Source organism: Capsicum annuum, chromosome 4 (assembly GCF_002878395.1).
Source record: "Capsicum annuum cultivar UCD-10X-F1 chromosome 4, UCD10Xv1.1, whole genome shotgun sequence".
Taxonomy (NCBI): Eukaryota; Viridiplantae; Streptophyta; class Magnoliopsida; order Solanales; family Solanaceae; genus Capsicum; species Capsicum annuum.
Window position 1 is genome coordinate 2,358,063 of NC_061114.1, and position 20,334 is coordinate 2,378,396.

The 20,334-nt window shown below is 38.3% G+C and overlaps 2 protein-coding genes across 2 annotated transcripts in view; both read right to left on the reverse strand.

Moving 5' to 3' along the window:
* LOC107869323 (probable LRR receptor-like serine/threonine-protein kinase At3g47570) overlaps positions 1-14,590 on the reverse strand; it is a 44,411-nt gene extending 29,821 nt beyond the window's left edge. Inside the window, exon 1 of the mRNA XM_016715865.2 lies at positions 14,410-14,590. Coding sequence (XP_016571351.1) covers positions 14,410-14,590 — 181 coding nt within the window. The remainder of the gene's footprint in view (positions 1-14,409) is intronic.
* A 1,861-nt stretch (positions 14,591-16,451) lies between these two features.
* Positions 16,452-17,670, reverse strand: LOC107869322 (probable LRR receptor-like serine/threonine-protein kinase At3g47570). Its single transcript, XM_016715864.1, has 3 exons — positions 17,061-17,670; positions 16,661-16,909; positions 16,452-16,582 (listed from the first exon to the last, which is right to left on the reverse strand). The coding sequence occupies exons 1-3, from the start codon at positions 17,668-17,670 to the stop codon at positions 16,452-16,454; spliced, it is 990 nt and encodes a 329-aa protein (XP_016571350.1).
* Between the last annotated feature and the right edge of the window lie 2,664 nt (positions 17,671-20,334).

Below are 20,334 nucleotides of genomic sequence, written 5' to 3' on the forward strand. Positions count from 1 at the left end.
TTTTGTAATACACTATAAATAGGTAATTTTTGCTCATTTCCTGGCAGATTTTTAATGATGAAGAATTGAAAGACATAATTTCTCTCTTTTGAGAGTGTAACACCCTTAGTTGTAGGGCTTGGAAAAGCCATCCTTAGCATAGGGCTTGGAAAAGCCAATATTGATCTTTGCTTGGAAACGGTAGATATTGAGGTGAGTTCATTCCCTTGGTGGTCACCATAAGAGTGTGGTTTTGATTGTTATATTCATTAGGGATTAGTGTTGAAATACACTTAGTCCTTAATCTTGTAATAATCTTGGTCTCACTATCTATCTTTATTTTCTATGCAATTTCCCTTGTGTTTGTGTTGAATCCGTGACTTGTTTCATCTTGTGTCATTGTTGCTGTTTTGGTGTTAAAATACACTTTGTATCTTGTAATCCTTGTGTTGTTATTGTTGGCCGAAAGTTGCTCTCAAAGGGGTCCTCGGGTTCTAGTTGATTTGTGGACTGTTTTGAGTAGTTTTTGAGCCTTCTCTTGTCTTTCTCGTATCATTTGGTATCAAATCAATCATTTATTTCGTTCCAAAGAGATCAATATTGGGCTTGCTATCTTGAAAAATCACAAAAATATTATTGGAAAAACTGGAAAACGCAAAAAAAAGGTAATCTGTCCCGTTTTTTGTGTTAGAGCCGAGATTTGAGGTTTAGTTTTCTTGTATTTTGTGTGTACTTTGTTGTTTATAGTGTTAGTCCCTTCTTCACTAACACTTATAGAGTCTAGATCTAAATTTTGAGTCATTTCCGAGTTGGTTTTGAACTTTGAAGGTTGCTGTTTTTTGAGGATTGGTGGCTTGAAAGAGTGTTGTTGTAGTTTATTGTTGAGATTGTGGCTTACAAACGTTTTGTTGATGTTTTTGTTAAGGGTTGGAGATTGAAAAATGTTGTGTTGATGTGTAGGATCCGATTGAACCATAGAACTCCAAGATTCAAAAGTTGTGTTGGTGGTGTTCTTCACCATCTTCATATTTTGTTGAAGAGAAAATGGTTGTTTGATCTTAGAAATTGAAGAAAGAGAGTGTGTCTTGTTGTTAGTCTTGAAAGACACAACTCTAAGACATCCAAAGGGGAAAGGGGACAAAAGGGTTTCAAAAGTTGTCGTTCCAAAAGGGAGAAAATCCACCTACCTAGACTTATAAAAAGGGAAAAAGCCAAAAGCCTTTCAAAAACGTGTTTAGCCAAAAAGGTGCAAAAAAGTCAAAAACACTTTTTGAAATTGAAAAAAGGGCTCCAAAGTCTTTTTGTTACCTTCCCATAGCCGAAATTCCACCATAGCCCACTTGGAATTTGATCAATACAATTGGAAGACAAGAAAATTTCTCAAACTTTCAACAATTTTAACATCCAATAGGAGGTTGCCACGTTATCACCCTAAAAAAAAATTACCCTTAGGCTCAAAATTTCAGATTTCTAAGTTTCATTTCTTGTTTCTTTAGTTTCAATTTTCTTGATCCTAGTACTAATAGACAAACTAGTAATCACCTATTAGGTTGTTAATTAGTTTTTGAATACGTTTCTTTCGTGTCTTCGTTATTTGTGTGCTTTTGTCGTTTGTAACTCGTAGTAATTTCTTTGTTTCAAGTTCGTAAGTGAATTTTATTTTTTGTCTTGAGTCAATAAAAACAAGAATTCATTCCTTCCGCCAAGTAGAATTGACATCCTATTGATTACCGGAGTATAAGCAACTTTCAATATTCGCCGCTCCAATTGTGAGAATCAGAATCGTGAGTGTATACGAGTGTTGGTGATGATCTTTACTACTAATCTTGTTTGTTCATTTTGTAGGTTTAAAGGGTGATATAAGGGGAGCATGACTTCGATACCCGGGGATTATTGTGACTACAATATGGGAGACTATGATTGTTGTGAGGCTTTGTATGGCTACGAAGTTGAGGGAGATTGCGGAGGCTATGAAAATATCCATGATCAAAACTTAGGAAGATTTGAAAGTTACTGTTTTGAGGGAGAAAATAAGGTGAATGAAGTGCCTAGTGGTTATGGTGACTTTGGAGATGATGTAGGACCTCGTGATGGATCGTATGATGAAGTTGGGACATGTGAGGATTCTTGCACTCCCCACTCCGAACCTAGATTTGGTGTTAGGTATAACCCTTTCGTTCACAAACCTTATGAGAGTTATGATGAGAGTACACGTGAGGAGTGTGAAGATTCATATTCTCCACCTTGTAGTACTTCTATCAAGGTCGATATAATATGAATGGTTATACTATCTATAGTGTAGCTTGTCCAATGAGAAGAAGAGGGTATGCATCTCCAAAACTGAGGGGTACTCATGTGCTTTACAATGTTGATCCAAGAAGGAGTGTACACTCTGGAAAGGTGACCCTTTGTGGGATACCGGGATGCCTCGTTGTGTTAAATGATAGGTATTATAGAAACTACTTTGTTCCATCCATGGTTGATTAATTGGGGTTATTTTGCGAGCCTTTACTTGTTCCAAACTTCTTGGACAGGTTTAAGGTTACCGAGAGGGTAAAAGTTGTCTTCTCCCAATTTAATTACCATGAGGAGGTGTGGTGTGATGTTTTTCCCATAACCTATGGTAATGTGAGCTTGGGCGCCGATTGGTTTGCACAACATAAAGTTCCAAATATGCAAAATTGGCCTAATATTGTAAGAGACTGATGGGGAAATTTCCTTGAGATGTACATTCTTCCCGGGCCGTAAAAAGAAGTTCCTACCTACTCCAATTCCAATTATTATGAGAGACAAAAGATTGAGAGGAGTAAGGGAGTGAAAGGTGCTAAACTGAGAGTGGAAAAAGGAGAGGTTGTGTTGAGCGAAGTGAGGGGATTACCACCAAACCGTGCTAACTTTGGTTGTCCTTCTATTCCTATGGACATTTGTGTAGGTAACAACATGGCAAGCGAGGGCGACCAATGTCAAAAGGAAGTTTCTGCCCAAGCTTATGGAGGACCTTCACCTCACGGCAAGAAAGAGTCTACACAAGATCTTCAAGGTAAAACAGCTAACTCTTACACTTTAATGCATGTGAATGATAATTGTATCGCTAGTAATCCATTGAGTGTGAGTAGTATCTTACTGTCATGACCCGAACCAGGGCCTGGTTGTGACGAGCATTTCGAACCATGGAGGCCTGAAACACCCCTATCTATCTGATAATCATGCACCTAATTCATATGATCAAAGTAATGCGGAGGAACCACAATAATTCGAAAACATGGTCATAAATATGAAAAGAAACAATAACGGGGAAATAAGGTTCCCCCAAAATCAATCAACCTCTAAACAACTGTCTGCAAAAATCTCTAACAAATGACGGAGTCAAGTAACTATATATAAACTGGGACAAGGCCCCCTGTAGACCCCAAAACTGAATATAAGATAAAAGGACTGCAGGACATAAGACCTTCCGAAACATAGAAGGCTCACCACTTGTCTCTGCAACTCGGCCTGAATGATCTACTATTCTCTTGACCCCTAGACTGGGCCTCTGAACCTGAGAGGTTGGAGAGGGGAGGGGTCATCACAAAAGTACTGGCACGCAGAGATATCAAAACAAAACATAATATTTTTACAAAATATAGTGGAGAGCCATTATAAAACAATTTCATATCAAATAATTTGAAAACACATGGGTGTAATGCAATAGTTTCTCAACAACAATGAAATGAAACTGAGATAGGTTGAATACCCTACATAATTTACACCAACTGTCCAACCTCGGTTGCCGTCGAGATTAGAATATAAGTGAGGGAGAGACGCAGAAGACCACGAAGCATGGTATCTCGACCGAATGGTAGTGCCCAAGATCACTTAGCCCGTGCTCCTACCTATAATCCCAATTTAGGAATGAAATAAAGTCAAGTACTCAAGATCACTTAGCCTGGTACCAAATTCCCGTGTCGTCAAAAATGTTTTTCCAGCAATGAGCCTTTACACTCAAACGCCTTCTTTGGGCATCCACCTATCTCATGTAAAATCAATGCATTCAAATTTCATCTGATTCAATCACATATCATATTCTTTAGGGTATCATCATACCCGACTTGCAAGACATTAATATCACATTATTCTTCCCATTCAACCATTGTATTCAACATGTTTCAACACAAATAACCCTCTCGTTTTCAAGTCAAAATCATATCAATTCTCAAGACATTTCATGTCATGCTTTTCAAGATGTTTTCAAACAATTTACATCATATGCACATTCTAAACAAATTCACATCAACAGAGGGATTTCATATAATAATGCTCTCAAAATATCACCTTTTCTAAGCACACGCATATACATATATAATATGTCAAATCGTTCGGAAGTAGGCCTAAAGACCAAATTCAATATTATAGAAACGTTAAAAACATAATTATATTCGTAGTTTCAAAACCCCCATTGGTAAAACATGAATTTAAAGACCCATAAGATTTTTGGATAACCTCACATACCTCGATTACTACGAATATTAGATGCCTCTCGAAGCCTACCTTGAGAGGATTTCAAATATGCAGTTTGTTTCTAAAACCCCTGGTTGAATCTTGAGTTGCTTGGGCTTTTATTTTGAAGCCCTAAGGAGAATCTTTGAGCACTTTGGATGAATGAAGGTGTATTTTGGGGTCCTTGGAGCTGAATTTCGTGTTTTAGGGCTAAGTAAGGGTGGAAAAGGACCATTTTGCCCCAAAAACGGAGTGTTTAAGTCACTTGAATTCTTTACATAGGCGCCGCCCAGCCCATTGCCTATGTTTACATAGGCTCCGCCTAGTCTATCGCCTATGTTTACATAGGCGCCACCTAGGCTACCATCTATGTTTACATAGGCTCCGCCTAGGCTATTGCCTATGTTTTCTGGTGGCCATGGGCGATTGGTTAGGCGACGCACATCACTTTGAAATGCCATAGGTTTTTGTTCGGGTGTCGAATTTTAACCAAATTAGTATCGTTGGAAAGCTAACTCGAAGACCTATCATTTGACACATAGTAGACTCCCTAATTTAACATATACAGGGAGTTATGGTCGATGGAATCTGAAACACTCTACAACGTCCACTGATACTTAGCCGATCGAAATAGTTTCAACTCGTCCTTGAATTGCAGGACCCTTATGGTCTAAATTCAAGCTTGAATGGATTCATATGCTACACAAATAATTAACATGCCGTATTGGCATAGGATTTTATTGCTTTGGGATTTATCAACACATCAGAATCATGGTATTATAATGTAGCCCAAAGTGCGGGGCGTTACATTATCCCCCCCTTTGGATCAGTCGTCCCCGAATGATGATGTGGGATACAGACAGACACGATTTCGAGCATAATAAAGGACTAGGAAAGATAAGATAAGAATAGTACCTTCTGTCTCATCCTCCACCGAAGCAAACAATTTGGGATATCTAATTCTAATGTCACCTTTTGACTCCTAAGTTGCTTCTTCGACTTTATGATTCCTCCACAGTACATTTACTGAGGCTATCTCTTTGCTCCTCATCTTTCGAACTTGGCGATCTAAAATTTCAATGGGCTCTTCTTCATAAGATAAGGAGTCTTTCACTTTGATACCTTCTAATGGAAATACCATAGAATGATCTCCAATGTATTTCTTCAACATGGATACATCGAATACCGGATGAGCGGAACCCAAACTTGCAGCCAATTCTAGATCATAAGAAACTGTACCAATCTTTTTCAGAATCTGATACGGCCTATATAGAGAGGGCTCAATTTACCCCTTTTTTCAAACCACATAACTCCTTTAATAGGATAAACCTTTAGAAACACCAAATCACCAACTTCAAACTCTAGTTCTCTTCTCCGAACATCGGCATAGAACTTCTGACGAATCTGAGTAGTCGTGAGTCATTCTCTAATGATCTTCACTTTCTCCATCACCTGATGAACAAGATCAGGCCCATACAACTGAGTCTCACCCATTTCATACCATCCTATTGGAGACCTACATCTCCTCCCATACAAAGCCTCAAAAGGAGCCATCTTGATGTTGGCATGGTAACTATTATTGTAAGCAAATTCAACTAGTGGTAGGTGATCTACACAACCACTTTAGAAATCAATGACGCATGCCCTCAATATATCTTCGAGGGTTTGAATAGTACGCTCAGCTTGCCTATCCGTCTGAGGGTGGAAAGCTGTGCTCAAATTCACTTGTGTACCTAAACCCTTCTGAAAAGATCTCCAAAACTGAGATGAAAACTGCATACCTCTATCGAATATAATGGACACTGGTTCCCCATGCAATCAAACTATCTACTCAATGTAAATCTTAGCATAATACTCTCCCGAATAATTAGTCCTCACAGGCAAAAAGTGGGCTGACTTTGTCAACCGATCTACAATCACCCATATAGAATCATACTGGTTTCGGGATCTCAGAATTCCTATAATGAAGTCCATGTTTATCATCTCCCAATTCCATAAAGGCAGGGCTATCTCTTGGGAAGTACCACCTGGCCTTATGTGTTCCACCTTCACTTGTTGACAGTTCAAACACTTAGACACAAAATCAGCTACATCACGTTTCACGTTATTCCACCAATACAAGGTTTTTAGATCATGGTACAAGTTAGTAGATCCTGGGTGAACAACATACCTCGAAGTTTGCACCTCATTAAGGATTCCTTCCCATAGCCCATCAATATTCGGAACGTACAACCTACCCTAAAATCTCAGAATACCATCACCTCCAATTTAAAATGACATAACCTTTTTGTTGACCCACATCTTTCTTGATTTGCATCAAGATGGGATCTTCAACCTGCTTCTACTTAACTTCAGCACAAAGGGATGAGTGACTTAGCTAACTCATGAACAATCATCCCTCCATATTTGGAATCTAAGAGTCACACTCCCAGATTTGCAAGGCGGTGAATATCCTTCACCATCTCTTTCTTTCCTTCTTCTACATGAGAAAGGCTGCCCATAGACAACCTGCTGAGGGCGTCGGCTACAATATTTGCCTTGCCTAGATGGTAATGCAGACTCATATCATAGTCTTTCAAAAGCTCCATCCAGCACCTCTACCTGAGGTTTAATTCTTTCTATGAGAAAACATACTGCAAACTCTTATGGTCGGTATGAATATCCACGTGCACTCCATAGAGATAATGCGTCCAGATTCTAAGTGCAAACACCATGACTGCTAACTCCAATTCATGAGTGGGGTGATTGCGATCATCACCTTTAAATGCCTAGATGCATAAGCTATCACCTTACCACGCTGCATCAATACACAACCAAGTCCCACATGGGATGCATCACAATAAACTACAAAATCATCTACACCCTCGGGAAGGGTCAAAATAGGAGCAGTAGTCAGCTTGTCCTTCAACTTCTCAAAACTATTTTCACACAAGTCATACCACACAAACTTCATCTTTTTCTAAGTCGGTTTAGTAAGCGGAGTAGCTATGGAAGAAAAACTCTCTACGAACCTTCTATAATACCCCGTCAAACCCAAAAAGCTCTAAATATCGGTTGGAGTCATGGGTATGGGCCATTTTCTCACTACTTCAACTTTTTGGGGATCCACTCTTATCCCGTCACTGCATACAATATGCCCTAGGAAGGCAATAATATCTAGCCAAAATTCACACTTAGAAAATTTGGCATAATGTTGATGATCCTTAAGGGTCTGAAGAATAATTTGGAGGTGATTGGCGTGATCCTCTTTACTCTTAGAATAGATCAGAATATCATCAATAAATACAATGACAAACAAGTTAAGAAACTGATAGAACACTCTATTCATAAGATCCATGAAGGCTGCAAGGGCGTTAGTCAACCCGAAGGATATGACTAAAAATTTGTAATGACCATATCGTGTTCGAAAGGCTGTCTTGGGAATGTCTGACTCTCTAATTTTAAACTGATGATAACCCAAACAAAGGTCTATTTTTGAAAAACACTTGGCACCCTGAAGCTGGTAAAAAAGGTCGTGAATCATAGGAAGAGGATATTTATTTTTAATCATGACCTTATTCAACTGGCGGTAGTCTATGCACATATGAAGGGACCCATCCTTCTTTCGCACGAAGAGCACGGGTGCACCCCATGGGGAAACACTAGGACGAATAAAACCTTTGTCTAGGAGGTCTGCAAAATTTTCCTTTACCTTCTTTAGTTCCGCGGGAGCCATTCTATATGGCGGAATAGAAATAGGACGAGTGTCTAGTAACACATCAATTCCAAAATCTATCTACCTACCAGGGGGTATCCCTGGGAGATCTTTGGGAAAGCCTTCTGGGAATTCATTCACTACAGGGACTGACTGCAGAAGAAGATTTTCAACTTTTGAATCTTTTACTCGAATTAGATGGTACATACAAGCTTTGGAGATAAGCTTTCATGCTCTAAGATAAGAGATAAAGTGACCTCTAGGTTCCATGGAACTCCCTACCTATACAATTGGTTTCTCATTCAAAAAAGAAAAAGTGAGCTTTCGGGTTCTATAATCAAGGGTGGCATAACACGAATGGAGCCAGTCCATCCCAAGGATGGCATCAAAATCTATCATATCAAGTTCTATAAGTCCTGCCACAGTTTCCCTACTATGAATAGACACGACACAATTTCTATACACCCTTCTAGAAACAACAAAATCACCTACAGGAGTAGAAATAGAGGAGGGTTCTACAATAACTTCAGGCTCAAACCCGAAAACAACAACCACATAAAGGGTCACATGAGATAAACTGGACCCAGGATCAAGCAATACATAAACATCATGATAGAAGATTCGTAATATACCGGTGAGAACATCGGTGAAGCTTCCACTTCCTGGCGGTTAGTTAAAGAATATAATCGGTTGAGATTGCTCTCGACAGCTGAAGGGGCACCGTTAGGAAGAGAAGCTTTGGAGGCGGCTTGGGACTTAGCCCCCCCTCCCCCCTGCATTTCCTCTAACAGAAGGATAATCTCTCTAAAGGTGACCCACTTTTCCACAAGTATAGCAGTTTCTCCCCTCAAACCAGCACTTCCCTAGATGATTCCTTCTGCAAACCTCGCCCCGTGGATAAGTACGATACTGCTGGGCCACACTACCCTAAGACTGTGTACCTGGAGCTTTGGATCCATGAGGAGTTTGAAAATTCTAAGTTTGTCTATCTGTCGGTGGTCTGGGTGCTGGGGCGCCGGCTGCTGACTATGCATTATTCCAAAACTTCTTTTTCTTCAACCACTTATTACCCCAGTTACCACTCTGTAGCTGACTCTGGTGATGGTCCACAGATCTAGCTCTCTTAGCCTGTCTATCTTTCTCTCTAGATTCAGTAATCTTTTTCTTCTTCTCTTGCACCTATTGTATATGAACGGTCAGTCAAGCAAAGTCTAACTCCTTATTTAACATAGCCCCCTAGCACTCAAGTACCGGGTTATCAGTAAGGCCAGATTAAACTGGTCAACTCTGGTGCATAGCGGGCTAGTTTATTAAACTTCAAAGTGTACTCCTGGACACTCATACTGCCCTGCTTCAGATTCATAAACTCTTCCCCTTTGGTCTCCCTCAACTCCAAAGAAAAGAATCGATCAAGGAAAGCTTCCACAAATTCGCCCCAAACTGTGGGCTCAACACTCTCACCTTTTGCATCTTCCCAGTCGGCATACCACTGATTCATAATGTCCTTGAGCTAATAGGTTGTTAGTTACACCCCTTTAACATCATCCACATGCATCACCTTAAAGATCTTTTCCATCTCATCCACAAACACCTGTGGATCTTCCTCTACCTTGGTGCCAATAAACTTATGTGGGTTCATCTTCATGAAATGTCTGACCCTAGTAGCCTTAGACGTAACAAATATAGACCCAACATCTTCCGATCGTTGAGCTTGGTTAGCTACCAACTGTGTCAACATATGAATAGAATATCTGAATTCTGCATTTGAAATATCTCCCTGAGCAGTTGGGGGACAGTTGACATTAGTTCGCAGAGCTCGAGGTGGACTAGTCAGGACTGGAGGGACACCTGGAGTAGGGACAAATTTTGGAGTGTGAGCTCTATTACATGACCGCATCCCATGGGTGGGATGAACCTCATCTGCCTGAGCATTCTGATCGATGATACGACGTGGAGGCATAACTGTGCTTCTGAAACACAAGTGATCATTGATTAGGGGAAAGTATAGACTCTGAAGCACAAAATAAATCACAAAGAAGGGAAACATTTCCTAAATGCCTAGCAGCCTCCTGCTTATAAGTGTGGTGCGCTATACACCCATAAATAAGACTCTACCCAACGTGATTTTTAGACACCCTGGGACCATGAACCGTGCTTTGATACCAAATTTTCCACGACCCGAACCAGGGCCTGGCCATGATGAGCATTTAGACCCATGGAGGCCCGAAACACCCCTATCTGTCTGGTAATCATGAACCTAATTCATATGATCAAAGTAATGCTGAGGAAACAAAATAATTCGAAAACATGGTCATAAATATGAAAAGAAACAATAATAGGGATATAAGGTTCCCCCAACATCAATCAACCTCTAAAACAACTGTCTACGAAAATCTCTAACAAATGACGGAGTCAAGTAACTGTATATAAACTGGGACAAGGCCCCCAGTAGACCCTAAAGTTAAATATTAGATAAAAGAATTGCAGGACATAAGACCTTCCAAAACATAAAATGCTCACCACTTGTATCTACAACTCTGTCTGAATGATCTACTGATTCTCTTAACCCCTAGAATGGGCCTCTGAACCTGTGAGGTTGGAGAGGGGAGGGGGTTAGTACAAAAGTACTGGCATGCAAAGATATCAAAACAAAACATAATATTTTTACAAAATATAATTGAGAGCTATTATAAAGCAATTTCATATCAAATCATTTGAAAACACATGGGTGTAATGCAATAGTTTCTCAACAATAATGAAATGCAACTGAGCTAAGGTGGAATACCCTACATAATTTACACCAAATGTCCAACCTCATTTGCCACCGATATTAGAGTATAAGTGAGGGAGAGACATATAAAACCACGAAGCATGGTGTCTCAACCCAATACTAGTGCCCAAGATCACTTAGTCCATGCTCTTACCTATAATCCTAATTTGGGAATGACATAAAGTCAAGTACTCAAGATCACTTAGCCTGGTACCAAATTCCCATGTCAATAAACACATTTTTCCAGCGATGAGCCCTTACACTCAAACACCTTCTTTGGGTATCCACCTATCTCATGTAAAATCGATGCATTCAAATTTCATCTGATTCAATCACATATCATATTATGTAGTGTATCATCATACCCGACTTGTAAGCCATCAATATCACATTATTCTTCTCATTCAACCATTGTATTCAACATGTTTCAACACAAATAACCCTCTTGTTTTTAAGTCAAAATAATATCAATTCTCAAAACATTTCATGTCATGCTTTTCAAGATGTTGTCAAATAATTTACATCATATGCACTTTCAAATCAAAATCACATCAAGAGAGGGATTTCATATAATTCATGATCTCAAAATATCACCTTTTCTACACACACGCATATACATATATAATATGTCAAATCGTTCGGAAGTAGGCCTAAAGACCAAATTCAATATTATGGAAACGTTCAAAACATAATTATATTCGTAGGTTCAAAACCCCCATTTGTAAAACATGAATTTAAAGACCCATGAGATTTTTGGATAACCCCACGTACCTCAATTACTATGAATATTAGATGCTTCTCGAAGCGTGCGTTGAGAGAATTCCAAATATGCAATTTGTTCCTAAAACCCCCGGTTGAATCTTGAGTTTCTTGGGTTTTTATTTTAAAAACCTAAGGATAATCTTAGAGCACTTTTGATAAATGAAGGTGTATTATGGGGTCCTTGGAACTGAATTTCGTGTTTTAGGGCTAAGTAAGGGTGGAAAAGGACCATTTTGCCCTAAAACCTGAGTGTTTAAGTCACTTGAATTCTTTACTTAGGTGCCACCCAGCCCATTGCCTATGTTTACATTGGCGCCGCCTAGGCTATCGCCTATGTTTACATAGGCGCTACCTAGGCTATCGCCTATTTTTACATAGGCTCCACCTAGGCTATTGCCTATGTTTTCCAGTGACACACTTTACAACATCCTCTAAAACTTAGCCGATCGAAATAGTTTCAACTCGTCCTTGATTTGAAGGACCCCTATGGTGTAAATTCAAGATTGAATGGATTCACATGCTACACAAATAATTAACATGCCGTATTGGCATAGGATTTTATGGGTTTGGGATTTATCAACACATCGGAATCATGGTCTATATTGTAGCCCGAAGTGCAAGGCATTACACTTACTTATTTATGAGTCTAATGATTCCTTGACTCTTGTTGATGATGTACATATTTTGAGTGTGGATACATTAGTTGATCCTATTAATGATGAAATTGACTCTTCTTGTGAGATCAATTTACGTCCACCTAGTGTTGAAGCCTATATGTTGAATGGAAGTACATTATCTTGTGTAATGGGTGTTGATCCACTTGTTTGTGAAAACTGTCCACCACTTGAGTATGTGTGTGATGTGCTTAATAGGAAACATCCTTGAAACTTCTTGGGGTAATATTGTGTTTGAAACATCCTTGAAACTTGATATTGATCATTTAGAAAGTGAGGAACTTGCTTGTTACAAATCTTTTCGTGAGGTAGATCACACTCTTTTTAGGTATAATGTCTTGTTTGAAGATGATTTAAACACTCCTAATGAACCTAGTGGTGAAAATTATATTATAGCTTGCCTTGGAAGCTATAGCCTATATGCTAACCCACTATGGTGTGAAAACATTCCTCCTAAAGAGGGAAATCTCTTCTTGGAGGATGAGAGTAGTCTTAAGGGTAAGGAATGTGTAGTTGCGGAAGCTACTTCTTCTTCTACTTTGTGTGATTTCATTGTTTAGAGTACTCATGGTGATTTTTGGAAACTAGTAGTGAGTACACATATGAGAGCACCTTAGTAGAAGTCGATTTGAGTGATACCTTTCTCTACTCTCTATTTGCTTTGGATGATATGCATGTTATTGTAGAGAGTATGTCATTTAGTTTGGGTGTAGTCCACGGGAAAGGGAAGTTTTGTCGAGACCTATGTCTATCTATGGCCACTTTTCCCATTTGACCCTGGTGCCAAATTTAGAAATGGTGATGTTGGTGCACCAAACTTGTTGCTTGGTCCAACAAGTTACCAAACTTGTTGCTTGGTCTACATGACAAGCAAAGTGTCACTCTTGATGTATCTTATAACCAAATCCTTTGTACATCTTTTATTGATTTTTTAATATTCCTTTCAAAGGATTCTCGGTTATATTGCAAATATGTGCAACCTTGGCATGTTGAGATGATTTGTTATGCTAACCCTAACCCTCATACCATGAGGAGTTTGTATTTATTTGTCCTCTCTTTGGTTTTGCAAGGTTTGGATTCGAGGTCGAATCCTTTTCAAGAAGGGGAGAATGATACGGGACAAATGGCCATCTTATCTTTTGATGACATCTTTGGAGGCCAACATATAGAGGCTCAAGACTTGGTCACCTCGAGAATACAAGAACATGCATGGAGGGCCCGTTTGGAGCATAACTTAAAGCAATCTCGCATGTGGAAGATTGGTTGGAGCATTTAAGATTGAGGACTCACGGTTTTGGACCTTAATTAAGGGCATTTTTGACATTACACATGGTGTATTTACACACCATGGCTGCACCTATCATTAAGGGAAAAGTGGTCTTTTTGTCTTCTTTTGTAATACACTATAAATAGGTCATTTTTGCTCATTTCTTGGCAGATTTTTAATGATGAAGAATTGAAAGACATATTTTTTCTCTTTTGAGAGTGTAACACCCTTAGTTGTTGGTCTTGGAAAAGCCATCCTTAGCATAGGGCTTGAAAAAGCCAATATTGATCTTTGCTTGGAAATGGTAGATCTTGAGGTGAGTTCATTCCCTTGGTGGTCACCGTAAGAGTGTGGTTTGGATTGTTACGTTCATTAGGGGTTAGTGTTGAAATACACTTGGTTCTTAATCTTATAATAATCTTGGTCTCACTATCTATCTTTATTTTCTATGAAATTTCTCTTGTGTTTGTGTTGAATCCGTGACTTGTTTCATCTTGTGTCATTGTTGCTGTTTTGGTGTTAAAATACACCTTGTATCTTCTAATCCTTTTGTTGTTATTGCTGGCCGAAAGTTGCTCTCAAAGGGGTCCTCGGGTTCTAGTTGATTTGTGGACTGTTTTGAGTAGTTTTTGAGCCTTCTCTTGTCTTTCTCGTATCACACCTTTCAAACCATAATATTAAGATAAAACAGTGAGAGTTATTGCAACCATCTAGCATTTCTGGAAACATAATCATGCACAACAATCATGTGATCGGAACAACAGATTCCAAAAACATGCTCAACAAGCAAGGAGTTGAGTCTCGATCTTCTGCCGCATCCCTACAACATCTTTCATGTTTGTCCTTCTTTCCGGAGATTCAGCACAACAATCTAATGTAACTTTCATGATTGAAGCCACAGCATCTAGCTCCTTCTGTAAGGGACTACCCATTGGTGTTACCAAGTTGACATCTTCGACGTCCATTACTGCCTCTGGGAGTGAATAACTCACCCATTACTTCAAGCTAAGGTCACCCTCAAACTCATTAGGCTTTATCCTGGTAAGCGTTTCCAGCAACATGATCCCGTAGCTATAGACGTCACACTTTGTAGACACTATTCCATCCAGTCCATACTCTACAGTCAAACAATTCATTTAAAGATGCAATATGCTTTCTAGGTGGGAAGAAAAAAGAAAGGAGTAATCAGCAAAACTAAGAGATGTACCTGGTACAATATACCCCAATGTTGCTAAGGTTTTAGTGTACAAATCACCCTGATCTTCACCAAGCAGGGTTTGCCAGATTTTGCAAGCCTCCAATATCTCTGGGAATTCCATTTGAGAATTGATTCATTGACAGATCTATCAGTATCACAGCCTTTAGATTTCCAATTTCCGGAGGTAATGAACCAACCATGTTGTTGGACGATAAGTCAAGGAACATTAGATACTTAAGATTCCATAAGCTTGATCGTATATTGGAACTCAATTTATTGTAATCCAAATATATCTCCCTAAGGGAAGTAATATTCCCTAAACAATTAGGAAGCGATCTTGAAAGTTGATTTTGACCCAAGTAAATATCACCCAAATAATGCAATTTACATATATGATCTCCAATAGATCCTGTTAATTTGTTGTTAGTCAAGTCTAAGTGCTGAAGGTCTCTCAAGTTGCCAATTGATGTTGGAATCGATCCGACCAAGTTATATATCCAGAAAGATCAAGGTCTAATAAGTTGCTTAAGTTCCAAACTTCATTTAGAATTCGCCCTTTGATTTTGCAATTGTAGGCGTAAAATTTTCTTAGAGAGGTGGAAAGGTTCCCGTGGAGTCTGGAAGCATGCCATTTAGAGGGTTGGAATCTAGATAAAGAACTATTAAATTTTTGCTATTGGATAAGAAAATCAGGAAGCTTATTGATGAGTCGCTGGTTAAATTGTTTCCCCCTAGATTTAGTAACCGTAGATAAGTCAAATATCCAAAAGAATTGGGAATCAAGCCATTGAGTTTGCTGTCTGAAAGCTCTAGTTTAGAAAGTTTTGAACAATTGGAGATGGAATGAGGAGTAGTCCCAACAAAATTGGTTAAGCTACCCAGAAAAAGTGTTTCAATGTTGGGTAAGATAGAACATATGTTTGGTGGGAGGCTTCCTGATAGATTGTTGAATGAAAGATCAATTATTCTCAGTCCTGATATGTTGAAGATCTCCATATCAAGTGAACCACAAACTATTAAACCCAAGATTAAGTATCTCCAACTCAATGAGATTTCTTATCTCTCTGGGTATTTCACCTGTCAACACATGAAGAAAAAATGGAATACAAGTGAGATGAAGAACTATTTAGCTCAATGCTTATCGACAAGATCTCAAAATTGTTATTGATCAAAGTCTTAAGAACGATGTACATATTATATAATTTTTTTCTCCATTGAAGTTCTTAATTTAATTTTCTATGAATTTCTGATTGTGCAGGTTTGTATTTTTTGTATTTTTTTATGGACTCAAATATATAAACTGACACTTTATTACAAGTTAGCAAACTACCAACAGGAGTTCAAATTTACTGGTTATTTCATAAAACAGATTAATTTTAAACATTAAAAGACGCTCCTTATATGGTGTTTCTTGTCATATGCTTGAAGATTTATTTATAATTGTTACATTTTATTACTCATTACATGCATAAATTCATAGAATTTTATTAGTTCTAATGGATCTATAAAAATTAACATGAGACACCATTATAATATATATGTACCTATAAGCTTATTTCCACCAATCTAAGATGTCGCATCTTGGTTAAGTTGCCGATTTCCAGTGGTAAGAATTCACTAAGATTGTTCTACCACGCTGACAAAACTTGCAGCGATGAGATATTGAATATGGAGATCGGGACAGAGCCAGTAATCTTATTATCCTCCATGGCTAACTCTACCAAATTAACAAGATTTCCAATTTCTTGTGGAATTATACCTGAAATTAATATGCAATAAAATAAAATTCTGAAGTAATAAGATACAATAGGGCTAGTATTCATAAGATGGAACGTACCAGTGAAATGGTTCGTTCCCAGATACAATATCTGCAAGTTACTCAATCTTCCAATTTCACTATGTATTGGTCCATCAAACTCATTTTCCGATAAAGACAATACTTGAAGTTGTGAACAATTTGACAAGCTTGTAGGCATATGACCATGAAGCTTGTTAGAAGACAGATAAAGCCCTTTGAGTATTGGTAGACCATTGAATAAACCATTGGGAAGACTTCCTGATAGGCTATTGCCAGTAAATGCAAGGACTTCGATCATAGAAATATTGAAAATTGTGAATGGTATAGAACCCGTAAGTTGATTAGCTTGTATGGACAACCAGTTCATGTTGTGAAGATTTCCGATCCATTCTGGAATGTTTCCTTGAAGTGAATTAAATAGAACCTATGAGTTTGTTACCTCGCAACCTTAATTCTCTAAGGTTTATAAGACTTCCAATCACTTTTGGGATTTTACCATCTATGGAGTTGAAGTTCAGATTTAAAGTCTCAAGTGTGGACATATTAAAAAAAGAATAAGGGATGGAACCAGTGAAACTATTATTTACAAGATTTAGAACTTGAAGATGGTGTAAGAATCCAAACCAAGAGGGAACCTTCCCTCTGAAGTTATTGACACTTAAATCAAGAAACTTAAGCCAACGCAAGCGTGTCATTTCTTGAGGCAAATTTCCATGGAAATTGTTGATTCCCAAGTCAAGAGAAACAAGAAATGAGAGATTCCCAAATTTACGGGGAATCCTGCCTATAAGAGCGATGTTAGAAAGATTTAAGGACTTCACTCGCTGGTGGCGAGAACCACAAGTGACTCCCACCGAATGGCAAACAGAAATAGCGGGAGACACACTTTCATCCAAGAAGTGAGAAGGGTCTGAAATGATTTGGGATTTCAAATAGAGAAGAGCCAATTGATCAGTGGTAATGTTGGTTTTGGTCATGGGTGAACTAGCCATAACATAGAGAAGCAGCAAGAGTACTATTAAGAGAAAAGAACTGAAGGCTTTCTCCATAATTGCATAAATTGGTAAGAAAATGGATATGACTAGCAATTATGTGAGTTTGAGACTTTACATAGCAAAAAGATCTGTTGCTCTTTCTTTTAGAATATCTTTTCATTCAAACATCTTTTTAAGGCAAAAGAAAAAGCTTTCCTTTAATTTCTTTGTGTCATCTTACGAAAAAGAAAGTTTCTTTAATTTGTTAGTGATAAACCAAGAAAGAAATATAACTCGTATTGACTCGAAAAGTAGTGTAATGCCCCACATTTCAAGCTACAATATAGACCATGATTCCGATGTGTTGATAAATCCCAAAGCCATAAATCCTATGACAATACGGAATTTTAATTATTTGTGTAGCATGTGAATCCATTCAAGCTTTAATTTAGACCATAGGGGTCATCTGACCCAAGGACGAGTTGAGAACTACTTCTACCGATTAAGCTTAAGTGGACATTATAGTTTGTACCAACTTCTATCGCCTATGACTCTTTGTATATGTCGAATTAGAAAGCCTACAATGTGTCAAATGATAGGTCTTCGAGTTAGCTTTCCAACGATACCAATTTTGCTAAAATCCGACACCCGAGCAAGAAGTTATGGCCTTTCAAAGTGATATGCGTTGCCTAACAAATCGCCCATGGCCACTGGAAAGCATAGGCGATAGCCTAGGCGGCGCCTATGTAAACATAGGCGATAGCCTAGGCAGCGCCTATGTAAACATAGGCGATGGAATGGGCGGCGCCTATGTAAAGATTTCAAGTGACTTAAACACTCCGTTTTTGGGGTAAAATGATCCTTTTCCACCCTTACTTAGCCCTAAAACACGAAATTCAGTTCTAAGGACCCCAAAATACACATTCATTCATCAAAAGTTCTCAAGGATTCTCCTTAGGGTTTCAAAATAAAAACCCAAGCAACTCAAGATTCAACCAGGGGTTTTAGGAACTAATTGTATATTTGGAATCCTCTTAGCGTAGGCTTCAAGAAGCATCTAATATTCTTAGTAATCGAGGTACGTGGGGTTATTTGAAAAATCTCATGGGCTTTAAAAATTCATGTTTGCAAATGGGGGTTTTGAAATTACGAATATGATTATGTTTTAAACGTTTTATGATATTGATTTGGACCTTAGGCCTACTCCCAAAGTGATTTGCTATATGATATATGTATATGCATGTATTCCAAAATGATGTAAACTTGAGAGCATGAATGATATGAAATTTCCTCTCTTGATGTGAATTTTTTTTAAATGTTCATATGATGTAAATTGTTTGAAAACATCTTGAAGAGCATGACATGAAATGTTTTAAGAATTGATATGATTTTGACTTGAAAACGAGAAGGTTATTCATGTTGAATACAATGGTTGAATAACAAGAATGATGCGATATTGATGGTTTGCAAGTCAGGTATGACGATACCCTACAGAGTATGACATGTGATTGATTTGAACAAAGTTTGAATGCATTGATTTTCATGAGAAAGGTGGAAGCCCGAAGAAGACGTTTGAGTGAAAGGGCTCATCGCTGGAAACCGTAGTTGCCGATGCGGATCATATGATATTTTATCCTACATAGGAGGATAGTAAAATAATTGGGACATCTCACATGGGGAGATTCCATGCGGTGTACTCACATGGGGGGTATACTGGCTCCAGATCCTGGTGGCTACTTTGATTGAAAGCTTGGCCGCCGAGCACTAGAGGTGGATTCCACATAGCTATGGAATTACAATTGTAGGGTATTCCACCCAGCTCAATCGCATTACATTGGTATTGAAAACTATTACATTATGCCCATGTATTTTCAAATAATTTGATATGAAATTGTTTTATAATGGATCTCACCTATATTGTGTAAAAATATTATATTTATGTTTTGTTTTGATATCTCTGCGTACCAGTACTTTTGTATTGACCCCCTTCCTCCCAGGTTCGAAGGCGCAGTCTAAGGGTCCAGAAAATCAGTAGATTCCTCGGACAGATTTGCAGAGTCACTTGGTGAGCCTTCTATATTTCGGAAGGCCCAATTATCTGACAGTGTATTTTATAACTTATTAGTTTTGGGTCTACTGGGACCTTGTCCCAGTTTTCAGATAGACATTTGTTTCAGTAATGTAGTGGAGATTTCGCAGACGTTATAGAGGTGTTGATTTGAGATTTTGGGACATTATTACCTATTATTGCTTTCATATGACTCTTGACCATGTTTTCTGTAATGTTATTGTATTCCACATTTCTTTTATCATATGAATTGTGTGCGTGATTACCAGACAGATAGGGGTGTTTCGGGCCTCATGTTTCGGAATACTCGTCACGGCCAGGGCCTGGTTTGGGTCGTGACAAGTAGTCTTCCACTAACTTTTATAAACAAATGTAATATGTGAAATAACACAAAGTTGGCTGCTATTAGCTTTTAACAAACAAAATTTATATATTTGAGTACTCAAATAGTAAGAAAATTTTATTTATTTGAGTACTCAAATAGTAAGTTTTGAACAATCTGGCCTTTTGGTTGGAAAGTTAAAAAATTAGAAATATGGGTATAGGACCCACACTTGATAGAAATGATCTCGGATGAAATATCCGGATTTGCCAATGCATCGAAAATGTTGCTGTAAGACCCCATAAATTGTCCTAGTCGTTCGAGCTTTTAAAGCATGGAGGCTTAACAC

Bases quoted from the DNA above. Each gene is read 5' to 3' on its own strand.
- LOC107869322 (XM_016715864.1), bottom strand. From the start codon at position 17,670: ATGGAGAAAGCCTTCAGTTCTTTTCTCTTAATAGTACTCTTGCTGCTT. The intron at 16,910-17,060 runs GTAACAAACTCA...CTATGATCGAAG, and splicing joins TAGAGAATTAAGGTTGCGAG to TCCTTGCATTTACTGGCAAT. The intron at 16,583-16,660 runs GTACGTTCCATC...TATTAATTTCAG, and splicing joins GGGAACGAACCATTTCACTG to GTATAATTCCACAAGAAATT.